The 17,380-nt window shown below is 45.4% G+C and overlaps 1 protein-coding gene across 1 annotated transcript in view; it reads right to left on the bottom strand.

Annotated features, from left to right (window-relative positions):
• Positions 1-388, bottom strand: part of LOC116078738 (tubulin gamma-2 chain) — a 6,453-nt gene extending 6,065 nt beyond the window's left edge. The window contains exons 1-2 of the mRNA XM_031354070.1: positions 340-388; positions 8-66 (exon numbers count right to left, since the gene is read on the bottom strand). Of these exons, the coding sequence (XP_031209930.1) occupies positions 8-66; positions 340-388 (108 nt within the window). The remainder of the gene's footprint in view (positions 1-7; positions 67-339) is intronic.
• Positions 389-17,380: the final 16,992 nt, after the last annotated feature.

Genomic DNA, 17,380 nt, shown 5'->3' with positions numbered 1-17,380 from the left:
CCTCTACGATGCCCTCGGGACTGATGCCATGCTCAGCACAAAGCTGTTTCCAGAACTCGAACCCAACTGGGAGAGGGGGAAGAGGCCCAAGTCTGCTAGAGCTTTAAGGCCTAAGGAGCCCAGGCTCAGAGGCTATTACATTCCAGAAGGTGACCCAAAACGTCTAGGTCTGGAAGTTGTCTCAGCCCAGAGCTCTGCCAAGGAGGCACCTCTTGACTTGGTCATCATGCGCAATAGGAAAGGTGGTTCATGGGAAGGACAAAGGGGATTGATGGGTACCAGCGGTCTGAGGGATTGAATCAGAGGGATAGAAGCGGGGCATGGTGGTTGCTTGCTCACTCTGGTTTCCGCACTGGCCCAGCTGCAGTGTGATGATCTCCCGGGGCATCGCCGATCAGCCGTGAGCTTATCCGCCCCGGCCCGGCGCGGCTCACGGCTGAGAGGAACTCCTGCTAGCCGGAGGCGCAGGACATGGGGAACGCGCTGTCGGCTGATGTTTTGACGCGGGTGCTGGGTCTGCGCGTGTGCAGTGTGGGCATCTCCTCAGCCGGCGGGCAGCAGAGCCCATCCTGGGCATCATTTTCTCTCATAGCGGTTGCAGCTGGAATTCAGCACAGGCGCAGAGTGAGGCCACGCTTCCTGTCACTATGTGCGCGTGCGCACGGTAACCCTTGGCGAGCCTGAGGTTCCCCAGGGATGTGGGGGAGGAGAGAGAGAAGCGGCCAAGTGGAGGCACCAGGTATGGGAGGCACCAAGTGTGGGAGTCACCTGCCTTCACTTGCCCGATCTGCTAAATTGAGGGACTACGTTTAAACCAGTTCTTTTCAGGTGTTGGGGAATTGAACCTATGCCTCTGAGCATGCAAGACAAGTAAGTGCTCAACCACTTAGCTACACATCTATCCCAAGCCAAATTTCTAGAGAGTGTGTGTGTTTATGCATATTATTTTCTTTTTTCTTTTTTGGTTTTTCAAGATAGGGTTTCTTTGTGTAACCTTGTCTGTCCTGGAACTCACGCTGTAGACCAGGCTGCCTCGAACTCATGGATCATCTACCTGCCTCAGACTCTGGAGTGCTAGGATTAAAAGCGTTGAGCTAAACAAACAAAAAAATAGCGTTCAGCTATTTTCATATTCTTACACTATGAAAAATATAAAATTTGTCTTCTGGGACCAGGTGTGGTGGCTCGTGCCTCTAATCCCAGCATTTGGGAGGCAGTGGCAGGTGGATCTCTGTGAGTTCTAGGTCATCCTATCTAATTAGTGAATTTCAGGCCAGCTGGAGCTACACAGTGAGACCCTGGATAATAAAATGAGTCACCATCTCAGGCTGGCAGGTGTCATAAAGGCCCTTACTGCCAAGCCTGACAACACCTGCGTTTGACTGACTGCGTGGTCCCCATGATGGAAAGAATCAACCTACTCCTGCATTGTCCTTTGACCTCTCTATATGCATGCTCTTGGAGTATGCAAACTTACAAGGTATAAATAAATACATCTAGTTAGAAAGTATGTCCAGACACTGGACTGAGTGTGGGGACCCCAATGGAGAAGTTAGGGCAAGGACTGAAGGAGCTGAAGGGGTTTCCAGCCCTCCCAAGGACTAAACTACCAACCAAAGATTACGCATGGGAGGATCCATGGCTTCAGCTGGATATGTAGCAGAGGATTGCCTTATTGGGCATCACTGGGAGGGTAGCCCCTTGGTCCTGTGGAGGGGAATGCTAGGGTGCTGAGGCAGGAGTGGGTGGGCGGATGGGGGAGCACCCTCATAGAGGAGGGGGGAGGGGGGATAGGGAGTTTGTGGAGGGGAAACTGGGATGGGGGATAACATTTGAAATGCCAATAAATAAAATAACCAATAAAAAATTAAAAAGTTAAAAAATTGTATACATATATATACTTAAAAAAGAAAGTACATCCAGGTAGAGGCATACCCTTCAGTCTAGCACTAAGAGCCAAAGGCAAGCCAGTCTAGTCTACATATTGAGTTCTAAGACAGCTCAGGCTACACTGTATCTAAATTAATTAATTAGTTAATTGATTAATTAAGTTGTACCCTTTTTAAAGGGATGAAATTGTTTTTGAAGACGGGCTTTCTTTGTGTAGCCCTGGCTGTTCTGGAATTGGATCTGAGACCAGACTGGCCTCGAACTCACAGAGATCCACCTGTCTCTGACTGCTGAGTGCTGGAATTAAAGGCATGCACCACCACTACCATGCCGAAACTTAGTATTTTAATCTTTTGTAAGTGTAAAAACTTTTTGTTTTGATTTTTTTTGAGGGGGTGGGGGAGGACAGGGTCTCTCATGTGATCGAGGCTGACCTCAGCTTCACTCTATAGCTCAAAATTTTTTTTTGTTGTTTTTTGAGACAGGGTTTTTCTCTGTGTAGCCCTGGCTGTCCTGGAACTCACTCTGTAGACCAGGCTGGCCTCGAATTCAGAAATCGGCCTGCCTCTGTCTCCCAAGTGCTGGGATTAAAGGCGTGCGCCACCACCGCCCAGCTCAAAATCTTGATTTCTTGATCCTCCGGCTGAAGTTTCTCAAGTACTAGCATCACAGGTTTAGCCGCCGCAGCTAGACCTTTCCTGTCTTTCCTAAAGCCCCATTCTTCTTGTCTACCTCTGCCCCTCTCCAGCTCTTGACATCGACCATCCTTTCTGTCTTAGGGATTTGCCTTCTCTGTCTACTAAAAGGATTCATACATTTTTTTTTTCCTCTTGTTTCTACCCATTTCTTTTAGGCAGCATAATGTCTTTAGGATTTCTCAGTCTGTACCCAAGTCAGGACATTTTGGCTTTTTAAAGCTGAATAATAAGCCACACAGTGGTGGAACATGCCTTTTGTCCCAGCACTTGGGAGGCAGAGGCAGGCAGATCTCTGAGTTTGAGGCCAGCATACAAGGCAAGTTCCAGGACAGCCAGGGCTACATAGTGAAAACCTGTCTCAGAAAACCAAAATAAAAAATAAATAAATGAAAGTAAGATAATAATAGTAATAAAATTAAAAACTAAATAAAAATAAAGAATATGCATGCATGTGTGTGTCTGATCCATTCTTTTCTTAATGGCTCCCTCTTCTCTCTTCCTCTTGTGGTGCTGGGAACTGAACCTAGAATTTTGCTCTCACATGAGGCTAAGACTCTTCCTCAAGCTATAATCACAGCTTTCTTTTTACTTAAAAACAAACAAACAATGAAACATTGGGGTCGCAGAGATGGCCCAGCAGTCCAGAGCACTGGGTTTAGTTCCCAGCACTCCTTATTTAAGTTATGTGACAAAAAACTTTTCCTGGGGAGACGTAACACACACATCTACTCACCCCAGATAGGAAGCACTCCACAGTACAGGTAACACCAAAGTCCAAGCTGGTGAACCAGTTAGTTTTATTGGGGTTACTCAGAAGGCTGTGGGTGAGGGCTTCCTTACAGGGGCAGAAATGAATCACCAAGCCCAAGCCGTGTGGTTAACAGCACCCAAAGCTGGGAACTTGGAGCACATGGCACAGTCTACAGGCAGCTGGCAGGCTGGACAGTGGCCCTTCCAAGTGACTCAGTTGGTCTAAACCTCTTCCAAGCAGCTTTCTAGTTTTTGCTTCTTCTAGAAAACTGGTTTCCTCCGAGAGTCTTTGCAGCTCAGCTTTACCTTGTCTGAAAAGGACTCTCGGCTTTTATTGTTTACTCTGGCAAGGAGGGGCCTGTTGATTCCGCTTAAGTTTCAGGGACTTCCTGAAGCTCTTTTAAGTTTTTTAAACCTTCCTGCTTCCTTTAAACCTTTTAGTTTCCTAGCAGGTAGAATGTTTCAATCTTGAAGAAATAGAATGTTTCAATATCTGAGGAAATTGTTATCCAGCACTGCATCATGGCTCCCAGGGCAGCTGATGCCTTCTTCTAGTCCCTGCCGGGGCACAGACCCTGAAGCCCAAACACCAATACTCAGAAAAAAGAAGAAAAAAAAACCTAAATCTTTTTTTAACACATCATTCTCCCCCTTTCCCTTTTTTTTTTTTAAGAAGGAAATATTTTTCTTAAAGATTTATTTTTATTTATTTTATGTGTATGAGTACACCGTAGCTGTACAGATGACGGCTCGCTCCGGCGTGATTCACTGTAGCTGTCTTCAGACACACCAGAAGAGGGCATCAGATCTCATTACGGGTGGTTGTGAGCCACCATGTGGTTGCTGAGATTTGAATTCAGGACCTTCAGAAGAGCAGTCAGTGCTCTTACCCGTTGAGCCATCTCACCAGCCACAAAATCTAAATCTTTAAAAATAAAATTAAAATTTAAATGTTTGTTTTAATTGTGGTGTGTGTGTGTGCATGTGTGTGTGTGACCTCCAATCCCCTACAGGATTGGTCAGGGTCCTTAATCTCCATACCATCTCTCCAACTCCTTTTCATTTTTTTATTTTTGAGACAGGGTCTCACTAAACTGCCCAGGCTAGCCTTGAACTTGTGACTGACCTCAGCTTTGAGGTCAGACCAAGACCTTTCCAGCCTTGGAAAGGATTTATTGATTTCTATTATTTTCTGTATTTGAGTGGCTTGTATTCATGTAGGAATATGCACTTAAAGGCCAGAAGAAGGCATCAGCTTACCTGGGGGAGGGTGTCCTTTGGAAGAGCAACAAGTGCCCTTAACTAATGAGCTAATTCTCTAGCCCCTGAAATGACATCAGAGTAGAACAGCAGACAAAAGCAAACTACTGTTACCCCCTGTGCGTTAGAGTTGTTGAGATTTAGTTACGTTTATATATGTAAATTTAGTTTCTTTTTTTCCTTCTCTCCTATACACACACACATATAGTACATATACTCTAATTTTTATTTAAACAATTTTTAAATATTTGTTCTTAAGGATGGAACGCAAAGCCTTGCAGGTGTTCAGCCAGCATACACTATCTCGGCCATATCCCTGGCCACCATGTACTACTCACTTAATTACAATTTATGTATATGAGTGTGTTGCCCACATGTACATATATCTCATGTGTGTGTGTATCATGTGCGTGTCTGGTGTGCACAGAGATCAGAGGAGGGTGTCAGACCCCCAGAACTGGAGTTACAGATGGCTGTAAGCCATCAAATAGGTGCTAGGAACTGAACTCCAGTCTTCAGCAAGAGCAACAAGTGCTCCTTGCTGAGCCGTCTCTCCAGCCCACACTATTTTTATTTTATTATTATTACTGGGTATATGCATATATCGTGTGTGTGTAGGCACCAGGCAGGAACGCATCATGGCATTCCTGTGGAGGTCATCTTTTTAGGAGTTGGTACTTTCCTTCTACCTACCATGTGGGTTCCAGGGATGAAACCCTTCCATCCCTGTGTGACAAGTATGATTACCCACTGTGCTCTCTTAAAGCCCCTTTTGTTTTGTTTGTTTTTTTTGTTTTTGTGGTCATATACTTAGTAAATATGCTGCTGCTTCTGAACTGCATTTCCTGCCCTGTTTCATTCTTTGTAGCAGCTTTGTAGTATCCCAGTGGGTGAATAAAGCAAGTTTATTGTTTTTTCGAGACAGGGTTTCTCTGTATAGCCCTGGCTGTCCTGGAACTCACTCTGGAGACCACCAGGCTGGCCAGGAACTCAGAGATCCACCTGCCTCTGCCTCCCAAGTGCTGGGATTAAAGGCGTGTGCCACCACTGCCTAGCTTATTCTTCATTCATAAACAATGTCAGTTTTTATGGCTTACTCTGGCAAGGACAGATGTAGAGACTCTTGGCAGTTTCAGGTTCTTCTTGAAGTTATTTTGAGTCCTTTACCTTCCTCCTTAAGGAGCTTCTTCCAGGATGGAATGTTAATCTTTGAGGGACCTGTTACTCAACATGTTTCTCAGTTTATTGTAGATTGTTGTACCAATTTATACTGTTCTCTTTTTTCTTGGACCTAAATCTGCACCTGGGCTATTAGATGGCAATAGTTGTCAGTTCCATGGATCCTGGATGGAATATACTGTTTCTAGTTATCACAATGAACTCTATTGAACATTCCTACCCACCTCCCCCAACCCCTCTTTTTTTGTTTGTTTGTTTTGTTTTGTTTTGTTTTTCGAGATAGAGTTTCTCTGTGTAGCTCTGGCTGTCCTGGAACTCACTCTGTAGACCAGGCTGGTCTCAAACTCAGAAATCTGCCTGCCTCTGCCTTCTAAGTGCTGGGATTAAAGGCGTGAGCCACCACTGCCCGGCCCCAACCCCTCTTTCTTTTGGAAGAAAATGAGTTTTTTGAGTACCCTGCAAGGGCAGGCACCCTGGCAGTAACAAGATTACTACCACCTGACAATTCTGCTTCTGTTATGACTTGGCATGGGGGGGAGTAGGGGAGGATTGGGGGGCTGGGGGGGCGTGTCCCTCTCTGAATGGCCTGCACTTCCGATTGTCTCTTGTAGACATTTAAAGATATTCTTCAGCCAGGTATGGTGGTGCACACTTGTAATCACAGCACATGGTGGGCTGCAAATCAAGACATTGTCTTTTAAAAAAAATCTGGGCTGGTGAGATGGCTCAGCGGGTAAGAGCACTGATTGCTCTTCCAAAGGTCCTGAGTTCAAATCCCAGCAACCACATGGTGGCTCACAACCACCTGTAATGAGATCTGATGCACTCTTCTGATGTGTCTGAAGTCGGCTACAGTGTACTTATGTATGATAATAAATAAATCTTTAAAAAAATAAAAAAAATCTAATACACACACACACACGCACACACCATACATATACTCTGGTCTCAGGGTGTGCCTTAAGTTTTACACCTAGGAAAGATTTTGACAGGCTGCTGAGGCGGTTCAGTGGGAAAAGCACTTGCTTCATAAGCCTGCTGATGAGAGTTCAATTCCCAGAACCCACATGTAGGTGAGAAACAACTCCACACAATCACCCTCTGACCTTTAGTTGCAGAAATCTATACACACAGTAATAGTAAAAACAAAAAAACAAAACAAAAAACCAAAAAGGGTGGTGCATACTTCTCATTCCACCACTCAGGAGGCAGAGGCAGATAGACCTCTAAGTTCCAGGCCAGCCTGGTCCATAGAGGGAGTCCCAGGACAGCAGAACTACACAGAGAAACCTTGTCTTGAAAATAAAATTTAAGGGCTAGAGAGATGGCTCAGCGTTTAAGAGCACTGATTGTTCTTCTAGAGGTCCTGAGTTCAATTCCCAGCAACCACATGGTGGCTCATAACCATCCATAATGAGATCTGATGCTGTCTTCGGGTGTGTCTGAAGACAACTACAGTGTACTTACATATAATTAATAAATCTTGCCGGGCGGTGGTGGCACACACCTTTAATCCCAGCACTTGGGAGGCAGAGGCAGGTGAATTTCTGAGTTCGAGGCCAGCCTGGTCTACAGAGTGAGTTCCAGGACAGCCAGGGCTACACAGAGAAACCCTGTCTCGAAAAACAAATAAATAAATAAATAAATAAATCTTTATAAAATAAAATAAAAAAGAAAGAAAAAGAATTTTGTTTCCTGCTCCCAGCCCCAGAGCATAGCGGGCATCTCCCCTGAACTCCAGGCCAGCCTGACATTTTCCTCTTCATGTAGACAGCACCCATCTTTTCCTTCATGTGGTTCCTTATGTTGTTTGTCCCAGAGCCCCACATGTCCCCTATGCTTTCTTCCAGCTGTGTTAGGATAGTTCAGCTTGTTCCCTGTAGGTCTTCAATTCATCTGGAATTTATCTGGAGGCCTGCCGTGAGATAGGGATTTATTTTATTTTTTCCATATGGATGTCTAATTGTCTCTGAACCAATTATTGAAAGGTCAGAGCCTCCTCCTCCAGCCTCTGGAACATTCCAAGCCCTGCTTGCTCCATTGTTTGCTGCTCCCTACAATCTGACTGAGCTGTTAGCCACCAGCTGCAGGCTTCGGGCCTCCTTTGGGTCTGGCAGTCCAGGTCTGGCTGCCTTTCTCTGGAGGGAGACACTGAAAATTGTTAGGCAGTCCGGCGATGGTGGCACACGCCTTTAATCCCAGCACTTGGGAGGCAGAGGCAGGCAGATTTCTGAGTTTGAGACCAGCTTGGTCTACAGAGTGAGTTTCAGGACAGCCAGGGCTACACAGAGAAACTCTGTCTCGAAAAACCAAAAGAAAAAAAAAAAGAAAAAGAAAATTGTTAGGCAAAGTGCCTCTACCAAGTCATGATCAGACAAGGGCTTTTCTTTTCTTTCCTTTCTCTTTTAGAAAGAGAACTTGGCTGCCTTCCAGGCTCTCCGCCTAGAGTCTTCTGACTTCTGTAGAAGGCTTTAAATCACTCCACAGCCCTCCCTGGCCTCGGCTGTCTGCATCCCCTCACAGTGCCAGGACTCCTTTCTCTTACAGGTTAGTTAGCAAGCGACCCCAAGAGGAAGTGCCAGGGAGGGTCTAGCTGCAGCCTTTGAAGTTTGAGGGTGGGGTGGAAGAGTTCTGACTGCAGGGTAGGATGATCTTAAGAGGCCAGGCCTTCCACTTTTCAAGCTTACCCAGAAGCCTGGACAAATGGGCGTGAACTCGCCTCCTGACTGTGCGAGCCCCATGGGGCTCAGTTCACTGCCTTTCAAATAGGCTGTGAGCAGCTCATGAAAGCATGGGGGGTAAGAGCGAGCATTGAATTTCACCCTTTCTTGGATTAATAACAGGGCCTTCCTTTTTTTTTTTTTTCTGGTTTTTCGAGACAGGGTTTTTCTGTTTAGCCCTGGCTGTCCTGGTACTCACTCTGTAGACCAGGCTGGCCTCGAACTCAGAAATCCACCTGCCTCTGCCTCCCAAGTGCTGGGATTAAAGGTGTGTGCCACCACCGCCCCACAGGGCCTTCCTTATTGCATCCTCTACTCTGCCAAAGGGAGGAGACTTGCCTTCAAATCCCTGTTTATAGGCAAGCATGGTTAGAATGTGTAGATTATCTGACATGGCAGAGGTGCCTCTCCTCTTTAGTCATGTGGAGATGGGTGGGAAATTGAGAAATCCGTGTGTTGGCAGAGCTGAGGGTGAACCCTCCCATCTATGTCTGTTGAGAACTGATCATCAGAGGTGCTTGAGTGAGATGGAGAATGAGCACTTAACACGGGTGGTGCACAGTAAACCCTCAAGGACCACAGCTGTTCTTATCATCGCTGGATGTAGTCAGAGATGCAGCATGCTCAGATGTCACTACAGATGGACCATCTTATTCAGGGAACCAAGAAAACGAATATTGAAGTAAGTAAAACCAAAACACCTGAACTCAGATGTCTATGATTGTAGGGATTGGGTTTCAGGTTTGGATTCTACTGACAAGCAGAAAGTATAGGTAGATGGCTGGCCTCGGATTCATCCAGGATCTCAAGAGTGTTTGTCCATTGCCGGTGTTGAGAGTTCCTTGGCTCAAGGGTTTTAGATCCAGGTTATGAAAATTATTCAGGATGTGGTACCTTTGTCTGAGGCCTCAGCCTGCCTTTCAAAATACCTGTTGCATCTGTCAACTAACAATTGTGTCAAGCAGATGGGCCTTTTACTGAGGACATCCCAATACTGAGGAAACATGGGTTCAAGTACACCTTCGTTTCATTTTCTTTTTCTCTGCTTCTTGAGATCAAGCTCCCGCTGTGTAGCCCTGACGGGCCCTGAACTCACTCTGTAGAGTCTGTAGACTAGGCTGGTCTCAAACTCACAGAAATCCACCAGCCACCATCCTTGGTGGCACCTTTATTCTGCCTGGCTTGGCTTTACCGTGTTAGCGACTCTGGCGTCTGTCCTGTGGAGGTAAAAAGGGATGAAAGGATGAAGTTAGGCCACGAGGCTATTTCCTAGGGCCTGGAAGGAAGAACAGTAGGCTCATCCCATACAGCGGGTACATAAAGCTGTTCCCAGTCCTCAGGCTGGGAATCTGTTACCCCAGGAAATTCAACTTTCAAAATTAAGACACATCGGGCAGTGGTGGTACATGCCTTTAATCCCAGCACTTGGGAGGCAGAGGCAGGGGCAGCTCTCTTGAGTTCAAGGCCAGCTTGGTCTACAGAGTGAGTTCCAGGACAGCCAGGGCTAGACAGAGAAACCCTGTCTGGAGAAAAAAAATTAAGACACATAGGTTCTGCCAGTGGGTAAAGGCACTTGCCACCAAACCTGAGAACCCAGGTTCCATCCTTTGGACCCACATGATGAATGGAGAGAATCAGTCTCCTTAAATTTTCTTCTGACTTCCACAAACCTCCCAGTCCCATGTGTATGCACACACACACACACACACACACACACACACACACACACACACGCATGCACACATGCACATGCATACACACACAAATGTAATAAAATCTTTGAAAATTAAAGTATAGAAAATGAAAATGGGTGTGTGTGTGTGAAGAGGCAAAGCTCCCTGTGTGAAGGGAGGCACACAGGCAAGTTCATATTTTGATTATGAGACAGACTTTTTCTGTGCTGTGTTGTTTACTCAAGGAAGAGGAAAGAGGAAATAAGGCCAAAAGCAATCGTGCTCGTGATCCATTTGCTGATTTTTTTATTATGTATCTGCACTCTGTCGGGGACTCTGTTTTAAGCTGGCAAGTCTTGATAATGAACCAATCTGCTCATGGCCGTGTAGAGGAAATAAACTGGCAACTGTGCTGGGCCTGACTTCATCGAAAAGGGTTGAACTTGGTGAGGTGGGAATTAATAACCAGGGAAGACTTTCTGGAGGAAGTGGCACCTGGCATCATCTTCATCAATAAATAAACAGTTCCTAATAAATTATATGATATTCAGTCTCACTAGTTGCCAGAAATGTAAAAATTTAGTTTAGGGCCGGGGAGATGGCTTAGTGGATTAAACACTTGTAAGCAGGAGGACCAGAGCTTGGATCCCCAAACCCTTATAAAAGTCAGTCAGGTGTCATGGCTGCTACAATCCCAGCACTCAGGACACAGACACTGGGGATTCCCCAGCGGAAGCTGGCTTGCTAGACCATCCAGAATGGCCAAACTCCAAACTCGGTGAGAGACTCCACCACAATAAATAAAGTAGAAAGTGATGGAAGAAGCCACCCAATGTCAACTTAAGGCCTCTACACATGTATGCATGTGCACACGAAACCTCAAACACATGTGTGCACACACAGAGGCGTATGCATGCACATATGAATGTACATCACACAGATACACATGCAAAAAGGAAACATGTAGACGGAAGAGGATGAATTGCTTGAGGACAGATATGAAGGACTGATTAGCATCTAGTGTTTGTTAGTTGAAAAGCGGCGTATTCCTGGACAGATCAGGCCAGGCCTGCACAGTTCTCATTTTGGGAGGTCTTTATTGAAAGAGGGGAAGAAGCGACCTATGGGTAGGAAAAGGAAGAGACCTATGGGTAGGGGGTCCGTGTCTTTTATCTGGGCCATGAAGTAGGTAATGCAGGAGTTGACCTATGCCAGTGATGCAGGTAATACGCAGGTAACACATGCGCAGGGGCTGTGTAACAGTTGCCATGGCAACAGACATAGGCAGTTCTTTGTCACCTAGGGATGATGCCATCCATCGCTGGATTCTGAGGCTCTTTGTAAACAGCTTCTGATGCTAACAGTGTTGATGGAGTGTCTTCTGTGGAGTATTTTTGTACAGGATTCATGGTGTCATAAGAGGCTATAGTCCTAAGAGAAACTGGTGGTATTATTATATAAAGTGCATGAAATCCTGACCCAACAGTTCCACTTTGAGGAATCTACCCTAGGACATGTGTTCGAAGATGTACATGCAGGGGTGTTTCCTACAGCGGTGCTCAAAACAGTGAACACAAACCTATATGTTCCTGTGTTCATCAATAAAAATCTAGTTAAATACATTTTGCAAATCCCTGTGAAGGAATGCGAAGGAGCTCTTTATAAGAAAAAAAATGGGGGTAGGGGACTGGAGAGGTGGCTCAGCAGTACAGAGCACTACTAACTGCCCTTCTGGAGAACTGGGGATCAATTCCCAGCACCCACATGGCAGCTTACAACTGTCGGTATCTCCAATTCCAGGAATCCAACACCCGCACAAAGACCTCTATGGAAGAAAAACACCAATGCACATAAAATAAATAAATAAATAAATAAATCATAAAAAAGAAAAAGAAAAAAAATAGGACCAGCAAGATGGTTCAGGTGATTAGCAGCTTGCGCTATCAAGCATGACAACCTGCGTTCAGTGCCAGGAACCCACATAAAAGCAGAAGAGAACCAACGTCGCAGGGTTGTTCTCTGACACCCACAGGTACACCAGATCCCCATCACCCATATGCCTGGTACCTGGAAAGGTCAGAAGATGGTAGCAGATGCCTTGGAACTGAAGTTATGGACAGCTGTGAGATGCTGGGAATTGAACCTGGGTCCTCTGAAGGAATAAGTGCTCCTATCGACCAAATCATCTCTTCAGCTTCATATATACAAATGTATAGAATATATTTGTGTATATGACTATATACATATATACACACATATATACATATACTACACACACACACATATATATGTATATACACATATATATATATATGTATGTATATATATTAAAGCTGGACATGGCCACATGAAGTACTGTGTAACTCCAGCCCTGAGAAGTTGATCAAGATCTTTGGGCCTGGGGCTGATGAGATGGCTCAGTGGATAAGAGCACCAACTGCTCTTCCAGAGGTCCTGAGTTCAAATCCCAGCAACCACATGGTAGCTCACAACCATCTGTAATGAGAACTGATGCCTTCTTCTGGTGTGTCTGAAGCCAGCTACAGTGTATTTATATATAATAAATAAATAAATCTTTAAAAAAAAAAATCTTTGAGCCTTCCTGGCTGCCAGCCTCAATCCAGGTTTGTTGAGAGACCTGTCTCAAGGGAATAAATAGACAGTAATGGATCAGAACACCACACCAACATCTTTCTCTGGTCTCTGCAAGCATTCAAGAACACACGCACATGTGCTCACGACCCCAAGCCCCAATTATCATAAGATTTACAAATATTGTAACAATATTTACAATACAGTAGCTTTCATGATGATTCCACACATGCTATTTTATGCAGCCAAAGAATATGCTGCAGAAGGCATCTCTAGTTTGAAAAAGTTAAGAAGCTGGGCATGGTGGTGCATACCTTTAATATAAGTGCTCTGGAGGAAGGTGACTCTGTGAGTTTGAGGCCAGCCTATTCTACGTAATGGGTTCAAGGATAGCCAGAATTATATAAAGAGACCCTATCTCAAAAAGCTATAAATCGGGGGCTGGTGAGATGGCTCAGCGGGTAAGAGCACTGACTGCTCTTCCAAAGGTCCTGAGTTCAAATCCCAGCAACCGCATGGTGGCTCACAACCACCTGTAATGAGATCTGACAACCTCTTCTGGTGTGTCTGAAGTCAGCTACAGTGTACTTATGTATAATAATAAATCTTGAAAAAAATATAAATCAAAAATTATAAATATTGCTAAAAAATAAAAACTAAATATATAAAAAAATAAAAATTGCTGTTAATAATATAATAACAATAATCTAAAAATAAGTTAAGAAGAATTCTAAAAGACAGACAAGAAGGAAGGTTGTGTCCTGATGGAACTGGAATGTGGTGTCTGGGAAACTCAACTTTTCAGAATGCAGGAGGAAACTTTCAGGTCAAAATACTGAAGAGACTGGGGTTTGGGGTTCCCAGGTCCTTGAGGAGGTGGAGCTGGATCCAGGGCTCAGGTGGAGAGATTAACTGCCGGAAAATAAAAGGATGAGGGCAGTTAAAAATAAGTCAGTAGGGATGGAAGTGGGGGGACAGGAAGTTGATGGGGCTTCAGCCCGCTTTTGATTTTCACTGTCAAGTAAGAGTGAAGTTCTGAATTCGGAGGAGAGGGGAGGGAGACAAAGGTAGGAAAGAGGAGAGGGTTGAGGAGGGCAGACCAGTACTCCCAGCCCAGGGGGTGGAGGAAGCGCACCAGGTTGGAAACTGAGTTGCCATGGCAACTGTCTGCAGCCTAAGCTTGCACCGTCCTTTGGTACTCACCAGCTGGAGGACTGAGAGAGCAGACAGGCAGGGAGAGCTAGTCCCGGGTTTCATCAGAGAGGTCAGCTGAAGATGACTGAAGATGACAGAGTAAAAGATAATTAAATTGGGTCATCCAGACTCCAGGGAGAAGGATGTAAATCCACAAGGCCATAGATGACTTGGGAGAGAGAAAGCAGCCCCTACGCAGACAGTGAGACAAAGAGAAAGAGGAAACAGAGGCACAGGAAACGCAGTCACAGGAATAAGGTTGAAAGCAGCTGGGTAGGGGCTAGTGAGATGGCTCAGTGGTTAAGAGGGTCAAGAACACTTACTGCTCATCCAGGGCAGTTAAGCAGAAGAACATGTGATGGACCAGAGTTTGGATCCTAGCAACCATGTCAGGTGTCTCACAACTGCCTGTAACTCCAGTTCTAGGAAACCAGACACCCCGGTCCTCCAAAGACACGTGCACAGTGCACACAAAGACACAGTTAACAACTAGAAGGAAGGAAGGAAGGAAGGAAGGAAGGAAGGAAGGAAGGAAGGAAGGAAGAGAGAGAAAGAAAGAAAAGAAATACTCCAAGTGGTAGTGATACATACATACCTTTCTAATCCCAGCACTCAGGAGGCCGAGGAGGGGGAAACTCTGAGTTCCCCTGGTCAATAGAATGAGTTTCAGGACAGTCAAGGATGCACAGAGAAACCATGTCTCAAAAACTAAGATAAAATAAAAATGAAAGAAAGAAACACAGGGCTGAAGAGATGATGTAGCAGTTAAGAACACTTGGTGTAAATCCAATGGCCTGAAGCCTGGCAGTAGTGGTGCACGCCTTTAATCCCAGCACTTGGGAGGCAGAGGCAGGCAGATTTCTGAGTTCGAGGCCAGCCTGGTCTACAGAGTGAGTTCCAGGACAGCCGGGGCTACACAGAGAAACCCTGTCTCGAAAAAAAAAAAAAAAAAATCCAATGGCCTGAGTTCAATCCCTGGAACCCACTTTGGATCTCCAAAAGTGATCCTATAACCTCTATACATGTGCAGTGGCACCCATGTGCCTGCCATCATATGCATATCTCACACACACACACTAATAAAAAGGAATAATAATAGCAATAATAAGCAAAATGTAAGGGTGAGAGAGATGGCTTGGAGGTTGAAAGGACTTGCTACTTTGGCAAAGGATCTGAGTTTGGTTCCCAGCACCCATCCTGGGTAGCTCCCAGTTATCAGTAACCCTAGTTCCAGAAGATCTAACACCCTCTCCTGGCCCCTTAAGGTACTAGGCTAACGCCTAGGAATGGATAACGCATTCATCCGTACAGTGAACCACTGATACACATAAAATAAACAAAAGTCTAAAAAATATTAAATACACAAGTAAAACAATATTTAAAAGTTTAAAGGTTAAGGAGCGGCATTGGGGCTGGTCCTGGGATCTACCACAGTGTGAGCAGAGAAGTGAAGAAAGAGCTCAGGAGGTGGGAAGGTCAAGAAAGGCCATTCTGAGGAGAGCTACCCATAGGGATGTATGAGTCACCAGGCTGAAGGTCGACTTGGTGTGTGGAGGGAGGAGTCTGGTGAGTGTGGATGTAAGGCATCAGGCAGGAGGTCCTTCTGTCCCTGCAGGCTCACTGCTCCTCCTCGCTTGTACTAATTTCATCTTGTTTTATCTTCTGGTCTGAAGGGCAAGTCCTTTCACCCACTCACACAATGCTCTGCCATATGGCTGCCTGTGCAGAGAACAGGAATCTCACCTCTCCTCCTTTTCTTCTGATTAGGAACCCTCGGAGTCACATTGCATAAACTCCGAAATGCTGCCCAGTACACATAAGACACACACCCCGCCTCCCCAGGAACCCTTGCTGCCAGAAAGTCTGGCATTTGACTATGGTCCCTTCAAGTTGATTGCCTTGAAAAATAAACAAACAAACAAATATGAAGTTGATCACTGGGAACCTCTGGTACAGAAAGTGGCGGAGTATGTAGGTAGTATGGTCCTCAGAGAAGGAGAATTTTTTTCTGACAAAGCAAAGCAATATTTATCTATATATCTCATGGTGGTAGAACAAACCCATTTACCATATGGCAAAGGAACAAAAGAAGAAGGGTTAGGTTCCCACAATTCCCTTTAAGAATGCATTTCCATAACAGTGGGAACTCTTGCCAGTCCCTGACTCTTTATTTTTAAAAACTAGGTCTCATGTAGCCCAGGCTGACCTGGAGTTTGCTATATAGTTGAGGACAACCATGATTTTCTGACCTCCTACTTCCACTACCTCAATGCTGGGCTTACAGATGTTCACCACCACGTGCAGTTTTTCTTCGGTGCTAGGGATTAAACCCAGGGCAAACAATCTACTAAACAATGAGCTCATCCTGCCCCTTTATTGTTTGGGGTTTTTGAGGGGGAGGCAGACAGGATCTCACATAGCACAGGCTGTCCCTCAAACTTGCTAGAATAGCTTTGAACATCTCCTTGTGCCTTCACCTCTGGAATGCAATGATATACACAGGGCTTCATCACCAAGTCTGGCTCAATCCCTACCTCTTTTTATCTTTATTTATTTATTTTTTCTTTTTTTATTAGATATTTTCTCTATTTACATTTCAAATGTTCTCCCCTTTCCTGGTTTCCCCTCTGGGAAAAAAAAAACAAAAAGACCCTATTCCCTTCCTCTTCCCCCTGCTCACCAACCCACCCTCTCCCACTTCCTGTCCCTGGCATTCCACTACACTGGTGCATAGAGCCTTCACAGGACCAAGAGCCTCTTCTCCCATTGATGACCGACTAGGCCATCCTCTGCTACATATGCAGCCCTCTTTTTATTTTAATATGCTATTATTGTGTGTGTGTGTGTGTGTGTGTGTGTGTGTGTGCGCGTGCACATGCGCGTGTTATAGTGCAGGTGGGCTTGTGCCATGGGAGGAAGTCAGCGGACATCTTTCAGGAGTCAATTCTCTCCTTCCTCTGTGAATTCCAGTGACTGGACTCAACTCACCAAGCTCGGGATAGTCACTCAGATCACTGAGCCATCTCCCAGGCTTGCTGGCCCTAGTCTTAATGGCTTTTCTATTTCCCAACAGGGCCACACTGGGGACCAAGCTTTTTAACATATGGGCCTTTTGGGGGATATTCAAGATCCAAACTCTAGCAGATCACAATGTTCTTGCTGACTTCCTAAGAGGGGCCCCAGCCTTGGTCTGCCTGTCTCAGGATTTAGCAAGTAAGAAAAACATCCACAGTGTGCTGTTTGCTTAAGCTGCTGTTAATTGGGCATTCTGTTGACTGGAGCTGAATGCATTCCTGCTCGATAGAGTCATAGGACCGGCTAGTAACAGAGGTGAAGCTAAACCCAGGTTTGCACCCTATCTGGAATCTTTCCTGGGCAGCAAGGGTTCTAAGAGTGGTCTCGGGCAGGCAACAACAACCCCTGG

This window comes from Mastomys coucha, unplaced genomic scaffold (genome assembly GCF_008632895.1).
Source record: "Mastomys coucha isolate ucsf_1 unplaced genomic scaffold, UCSF_Mcou_1 pScaffold5, whole genome shotgun sequence".
In the NCBI taxonomy this organism is placed as follows: Eukaryota; Metazoa; Chordata; class Mammalia; order Rodentia; family Muridae; genus Mastomys; species Mastomys coucha.
This window is presented reverse-complemented; position numbering and strand designations above follow the sequence as displayed.